This window comes from Teleopsis dalmanni, chromosome 2 (genome assembly GCF_002237135.1).
Source record: "Teleopsis dalmanni isolate 2A chromosome 2, ASM223713v2, whole genome shotgun sequence".
Classification (NCBI taxonomy): Eukaryota; Metazoa; Arthropoda; class Insecta; order Diptera; family Diopsidae; genus Teleopsis; species Teleopsis dalmanni.
In genome coordinates, this window is record NC_051847.1 from 92,835,469 (window position 1) to 92,843,214 (window position 7,746).

Here is a 7,746-nt window from a genome sequence, read left to right on the forward strand (position 1 = left end):
TGTCATTTCAAAATAAAAATAAGAATTAAAAATATTAACAATACCCAATCAAAATAATAATAATAATAAAATAATCGAATTAAAAGTATGAAAACTTTAAAAAAATCGAATAAAAACAGCAAGAGCACATCTGCGGTGCATCGACAATATCACAGAGCATAATAGACTCATGCTCCCGGACTCACGCTTTCACATACAAATCGACGTCTATTCCACATAAATTCTACACTCTCAAAATACCATTAATATCCTTAAAACTCACAAGTAATACCTGGTGGAATGGAATGTACAGGTATAACCTTCCAGTAATAAAGGACCTTACTCCAATAATACTGCATTTTAGAGAAATTACAAGTGCCAGTGTCCTTTAATTCAATTCCAAACAATTCGTGGTTAATAGATCCCAGTCAACTTAAAAGTCCTGCGATTAAACTGACTTCAGATCTGTAGAGACTAAGTAGCATCTCATCACTTTTGAATAAATAGACAATGTCGTTTATTAGTTTTTAAGCTAATTAATTTGAGTCTCGCATAGTGACACAGGAATAAATAAGATTTATTGAGGGGTTTAAAAGCTTATACACAGTCAAGATTAGATATTTATTTTGTTTTAATATTTTTCATTTAGATCTGCAAACTGATAACATAACGTCGTTCCATATTTCATTACCACTTTTCAGTTGCACGAATTTCCACTCTTCAATATCCTTTGTATCACCACTACCACATTTTCCTTAACTTCCTTCCTTTATGTGTAGGCTATATTTTGTCTATATCAAGCTGCCTTGTATTATATCCGTGTTCTATGTTTTAATTATTTTTATAACTTTTTATTTGTGTTTATTTTATGTCATGTCTGAACTTACTTTTATATCTGTATTATATTTCAGGACGACGAAAACTATTGTACTAGACTCTTTATATATACATACTTATGCATATAATATTTTTCTTACTGTTTTACATATATATAAATATTTTTTTTAATTTTATTGCTTGTATTGAAGCGAAACTTAACCCATCAAATATTAACTAAATTAGTTCTTAAAAGTTGGAAATATTTTTATTAACAAAAAAAAACTTAAATATTTTATTTTAACTAAATTCCCTCGAGAGGAGTTGTTGGAGAGCAGCTCCAATGCGGAAACAAGTCAATGTGGAACACTTAACTTTTGATTTACTAATTTTTTAAAATATAATTTTTTTGTTTTTGTTTTTAATATTTTATTAATGTTACAATTTAAAGGTTTTTAATAAACAAACAAAAAAAGAAGAAGAGAGTTTTTTATTCAGTTTTTTAAGACAAAAATTTTTAAATATTTTTTAATTCAATAATATTATTATTAATAATTTATTATTATGATAATAATATTTTATTTTATTATTATAAATAAAAATTTAATAAATTTAATGAATTAATATGTTCGGTTATTAACTGTTAAAGATTGGTGTTGGCAGTTGCGTTTCTTGGGGTTCAGTTTAAAGTAAAACAAAACCGCAATGAAAAATTGTATTGTAATTTTTTTTTTTAAATTAAAGTAGTAAGTAGCATATATTGTAAAAATCTTTTAAAATTAGAAAAAAAAATTAGTTAGTACACCCAAACCCATTGTAAAATACTCTTATCCCCACCCAGTCTATTCTATATAGCTCAATATGAAACCCTAACAGTTTCTGTAGCGTTTTAGTTATCTTTCATACTCAAAGCATGTAAACTACTATGGACTCAGTAACTCTAATCATTCTCCGCCCCTCCTACTTTTATTAACGCACATAGTTAAAAATCATTTCATACGAGTGTTTTATGACAAATTCTAATCCAACGTTTTTTCCAAATTTCTCTTACTTATCAAACAAAAAACAAAATAAAAACCAAAATTAATTCAACTAACACGCCTTAAAACAAACGCTTTTAAATCGCTCAAACACTAAAATTTCAACAAAACAAATTTTGACTCCGTTGTTTTCTATATCTGCGCCATTAATGAAAACAAAACCAAAACGAAAATTTATTTATGAATTACAAAAAATAAAACCAAAAATAAATAATAAAACTAAAAACAAAAATCGCTTGAAAATCGCGTCAAAATCGCAATAAAGGACCCGCTGGCCAAATTGTACCAGCGCAAGTTCATCAGACATCGGACGGCATCTTCAAAGCAGAGTTTGTACCAAGAGTAGTGGGTGAGCATCGTGTCAATGTGAACGTGAACAGTCTACCTACAGCCGGTAGCCCCTATGCGGCAAAGGTATGTATATTTCCCTTTACTTACATATATATATCTACGGATCTACGGATAAAAATAACTTATTATATTGTGTATTAACTTTCACACACTACACAGGTTTATGATGTGAACGCCATAAAAGTTAAGAATGTGAGCAACGGCACAGTTGGTAAGCCTGTGACATTTCTAGTTGAGACCTCACAAGCTGGACCAGGCAATCTCGAAGTCACTGTAAATGGTGGACGTGTACCAACTTCAGCGCAAGCACAGGGTCAGCATACATATGCCATAAGCTTCACACCACGCGATGCACAAAATCATACGGTCGAGTTACGTTTCAATGGTCAAGATGTACCTGGTTCACCATTTACCTGTCGTGTATCAGCTGCTGCGCGTATACAATCACCAGATACAATGGATAAAGTTAGCGTTGGACGTCTGTTTGAATTTGTTGTGGAATCAGATGCAGAACCTTTAGTGGAAGTGCTTGGTCCAGCGAGACGTAGTGTACCAGTAAAAATTGATCCACTTCAGCCCATCGGTTATACAATAAAATTTGAACCAATCGAAGTTGGTGATCACTCAGTTGAGGTGCGCTTACCAGGTGCTGGCCATGTAGAAGGCAGTCCATTTTTACTTAAAGCATATTCCGCTGAAAAAGTTATTGTTACTGACATACGTCCGGGTCTAGTAGGCAAGAGCGTAAGCTTTGGCATTAATGCGAGTCAAGCTGGTGCTGGCAATTTGGAAATAATTGTTGCCGTCAACGGAAAGAATGTTCCAAATTTTGTGCAATCTGAGGGCAATGCACGTTTCAAAGTTAATTTTAAGCCAACCGAAGCAGCCGCTCACTCACTTTCAGTTCGTTTCAATGGTCATCCAGTTCCTGGTTCACCATTTACATGTCATATATCAGCAGCACCTATTTCTCTACCACGCGCCATAGCAACAGGTGAAGTTCTGAAGCAAGCTGCTGTGAAAATAGAAAATTCATTCGAGTTGGAAGGATTTGAAGATGTCGAACCACAAATTTTTGTCACTTCCCCTTCAGGCGAAACTGTACCCTGTCTAACAAGTGGTCAAGATGGTAACTACACGGCGACATTCTGTCCAAATGTTGTTGGACGGCATTTAATAAGCGTCACTGCAAACGATCAGCATATAAATGGTTCGCCATTCTCATGTAATGTGTTCGATGTATCTCGGGTGGCGATAAGCGGGCTAGATCAGCAATATGGACCAGCGGCTCTGGGTATACCAGTAACTTTTAGCGTTGACGCTGCAGGTGCTGGGGAAGGAACATTAGAACTTGTCGTTTCTACAGATACCAGTACTGTTAAAGCAGAAGTTGTGGCATGTGCGCGTGGCTTATATGATGTTACATTTCTACCGCAGACTACTGAAACACATTATGTCAATATTACATTCAATGAAGTGCCAGTCGATGGTAGTCCCTTCCGTGTTGAAATACAGCAAACAACACAAACCATACAAATTGGTAGTTTAGCCTGTATTGATTTTCCCACTGATGACCAAATCGCTGAAATTGTTGGGCCCGATAATAAGCCCGTACCATATACCATTACCAGGCAAACCGCTGAATTCCGCACACATATGACTGGGAACTATCTTATTAGATTTATTGATCGAGAAACCCGTCAGCATATGGGCACTCGCACACTTACCGTCTTTGATCCTTCACTTGTCAAAATAACAGAAGTCGGCGAAGCACTTTGTCACCGTCCAGCTAGTATATCTCTATCGCTTAACGAAGCTGGTCAAGGAGAATTGTCGGCGTTAGTAAAATGTGGTGGTACTGAGGTTCCACATTCCATACGTGGTCCTACGAAGTTGGGAGCGTACGAAATTGTGTATCACCCAACACGTGTCGCCCCACACAAAATAACGATTCTTTTCAATGACGTTCCAATATCACTTAAACCGCTAGAAATCAATGTGCTCCCAGCAGGTGCTGGCAAAGAAATCAGCGTAAGTGGCTTGGGGCTCTATCAAGCGCGTGCCGGCAAAACGACCTCATTTGCAATCGATACAATCAAACGTCCTGCTAGAGAATTTGATGTAGTTGTTTCCGGACCTGGTGGTCAAGCACTTCCCGTTCGTTGCTATCAAACTAAGAGCGGTCATCTGCAAGCAGAGTTCACGATTAATAAACCTGGACAATGTGTAATAGGTAATATTACACATAATAAAAATATTATGACAGATACTTAAGCTTTTTTTTCTATTGTTGCAGAGGTACTACATCAATCCAAACCTTTACCTGGTAGTCCATTTACATGTGAATCATTCGATTCAAGTAGAGTTCACGTTCAAAGTGTGCCAAAAGGTCAACTTGCTCTTCATAGTCCAATCAGTTTTACAGGTTTGTTTTCCTATTATATTTATTGATATATATAAAAAAACAAATACATAACTCAATTTCTTTAAAACAGTGCGAACCGAAAATGCTGGCATTGCGGAGCTGGAGGCATTTGCAGTTTCACCCACAAATCAGAATTTACCCGTCCACATAACTGAACAGTCAGATGGCATTTACAGTATTGAGTTTGTGCCTTCTCAGCCGGGTAATTACAAACTTACACTCATGTATGGTGGAGAAACATTACAAGGCTCACCATTCACTTTCACGGCTTCTGCTACCGGTGTTAAGAATGATACGCGTGCTGCTGGAAATGGCTTAGAAGTATGTCATCGCAACAAAGAAACTTCGTTTATTGTCTACTGTCCTATTGCTCCAAATGTGCAAATAGAACAAGTGGACGAATTTGGTGAACGTATTGAACCGAAGATAAAAGTAAGTATTGATAAGAATAGCTTATATAGACGGCAGCTTACAAATCCATTTAATAGGCACTTGGCAACAATGAGTGGCGTATATCTTACACAATCCTCTCCGTTGGTCGCTATGAAATTCGTGCGAGCTGTCCGAATCGTGGAAATCTTCCCGGTTCACCATGGCATATTTCATGTGTGGAGGCTTCTAAAGTAACTCCCATTGGTGGCTGGGGCACTTTACTGGACCATGAGGGTCGTCTAATACTGCCGGCACGAATTGTTTTCGATGTTGAAAATGCTGGTCCAGGTGAATTGGTGTGTACGATTGACGGCATTGAAATTCCTGTTGATAAGCTTAGCGATGGCAAGATGCGTGTTTATGTATCGGCCGATAGTTTAGCAGCTGGAGAACATGATTTAGACTTAACATGGAGTGGCCTTACAATAGTACAGTGCCCGCGTAGTGCTTATGTTACCGGCCAACAAGCTGCAGATAAAGTTGTACTGACTGGTAGAGGATTAGCAGCTGCACAAGCTGGTGAAGCAGCGCATTTCACAATTGATGCGACGAGTGCACCTGCTGGTCGCCCGGAAGTTATACTTATTCACCAAGACAATACATCTGTGCCAGTTAGCTTGGCTCAACCACGTCCAACGGAAAATATTTGGTTGGCTTCTTATACGCCACAAAAGTCTTCATCTGGTTCACTTACTTTAACAGTTAAATGGAATGGGCGTGTGGTTAAAGGTTGTCCACTTACAGTGGCTGTCGGTTCTTCTATGGATGCTTCCAAAGTAATTTGCTCTGGTGAAGGTTTACGACATGGCATTGTCGGAAAAGATATAAAATCATGGATTGACACAAGACGCGCTGGTCCAGGTGAACTAACTGCGCATTGTGCAGGTCCACGAAAAGTTGCTTATTGCGAATTGTATGACCATGGCGATGCTACATTTACTCTAAATATCAAACCACAAGAACCAGGTCGTCATATGCTAACTATAAAATATGGTGGACAAAATGTACCAGGCTCGCCATTTGCTATAAAAGTCGCCGGTGCTCCCGATGCAAGCAAGGTATTTTAACTTCACTTGCTATTTGTTTCTGATACTTTATATTGATTTATTTTGATAAATTTCAGGTAAGAGTTTATGGACCTGGTATTGAACATGGTGTTTTAGCAACATTTCAATCGCGTTTCATATGTGACACCCGCGGTGCTGGTGCAGGTCAACTAACGGTGCGAGTACGCGGTCCCAAAGGTGCATTCCGAGTTGAAATGCAAAGAGAAAGTCAAAAGGATCGCACAATTCTCTGCAAAGTAAGTTAACAATGGATTTATGTTTGCTCTTATTTATCTCATTTTTTGAATATCTTCCACAATAGTACGACCCAACGGAGCCTGGTGACTATCGTGTCGAAGTGAAGTGGGCTGGTGAATTTGTACCTGGTTCACCATTTCCTGTTATGATTTTTGATACAGAAGAAGAATTACGAAGGTACCTGCAGGGCATATGAGGCCAAAGCAGCGTCAGCACCATTATTCTACCAAGTCCTGCACTGAACCACCTAGCCCACCATCAACAACAACAGCCAACATTTCCACCTATTCATATGCATCAACCGCAACTGCGGGTATCCCCTTTGTTTGGTAGCCAAATACTGAACCAGCACTACATCAGCAATCCCGATTTCATTTACGAAGTCGGCTCTCGTACCTGCCTCAGCCGGCGTTGCAGACATGACGCCTCATGTACCCTGCTCTGACATCTGCCGATTTAAAGAGAATATTGAGTTCGTTTTATTCCAAAGCCGCGTGCACTCCGACGCCTATGGACATTTTTAAGACTAACAACTCCAAAACGATGAAAGCACAACGAAGCGCGCCTTTTGAATGCAATGCACCTTAAATTTTAGGCGATTTATTGAGAATAAATGCAATTATTTATCGTGTTATTAATTTTAGTTACTCTTACGGAAGCATCATTATTAATCAAATATGTATTTATGTACGCAACTGCTATATACAAATTATGTAGAAATAATATTTTAAGCAATCGATTGAATTATACAAAACACAATGCGAATTATTTAAATATTTACAAAATCTTTATTAGAAATAAAAGTTATTTTATTGAAATTGACTTTGGTTTGCACTTTCTTTAAGGACGTCCTGAACATATACAACAAGGTCTAAAGTAATAAATATGTATTTGATTATTTATATCCCGATTTTTTGACACGATTTCGATTTTCCAAACACGCCCATTTGACAATATGCTTAAAGACGGCAATTTTCAACCACAATCTATATGAACATACCTTAGGTTCAGAGGTATAGACATAACGCACCAATAAAAAGTATTCAAATTGATGGGCAAGGAAAATTTGAATCACGCCGGTTTTATTATATTGATATCAATATTGATATATTGATAAGTCGACAATGTTAGCTAGAATGTATTCATGTAACAGACTATACCTATTTATTTTCGTTCTAAACGCAACTCCTCCTTGCCAATCACTAGTAGAAAGCCACCATCTTTTACCTTTCATTACCATGTCGGGATGACATTGATTTTATTAATAAGAATTATTGCAAAAATTCAAAGAAGCATTTTCTATAGACTTTCTCTCCCCAAAAATATGTTGTGAGCAATTGAAATAAGAGATCTTATAATTAACATAATTCTAGTTATAATTCATTTTTCGAAAATTTAA

The 7,746-nt window shown here is 37.1% G+C and overlaps 1 protein-coding gene across 4 annotated transcripts in view; it reads left to right on the plus strand.

Moving 5' to 3' along the window:
- Positions 1–7,162, plus strand: part of LOC119686161 (filamin-C) — a 585,474-nt gene extending 578,312 nt beyond the window's left edge. For 3 of the 4 annotated variants that reach the window (XM_038100658.1, XM_038100659.1, XM_038100660.1), the window contains 7 exons: positions 2,101–2,249; positions 2,346–4,419; positions 4,483–4,611; positions 4,682–5,043; positions 5,100–6,101; positions 6,167–6,346; positions 6,412–7,162. In XM_038100658.1, coding sequence (XP_037956586.1) covers positions 2,101–2,249; positions 2,346–4,419; positions 4,483–4,611; positions 4,682–5,043; positions 5,100–6,101; positions 6,167–6,346; positions 6,412–6,543 — 4,028 coding nt within the window. In that variant the 3' untranslated portion in view covers positions 6,544–7,162. Of the gene's footprint in view, positions 1–890; positions 1,274–2,100; positions 2,250–2,345; positions 4,420–4,482; positions 4,612–4,681; positions 5,044–5,099; positions 6,102–6,166; positions 6,347–6,411 lie in introns of those variants that run through there. The other variant, XM_038100661.1, reaches the window with a different exon arrangement.
- The last annotated feature ends 584 nt before the right edge of the window (positions 7,163–7,746 follow it).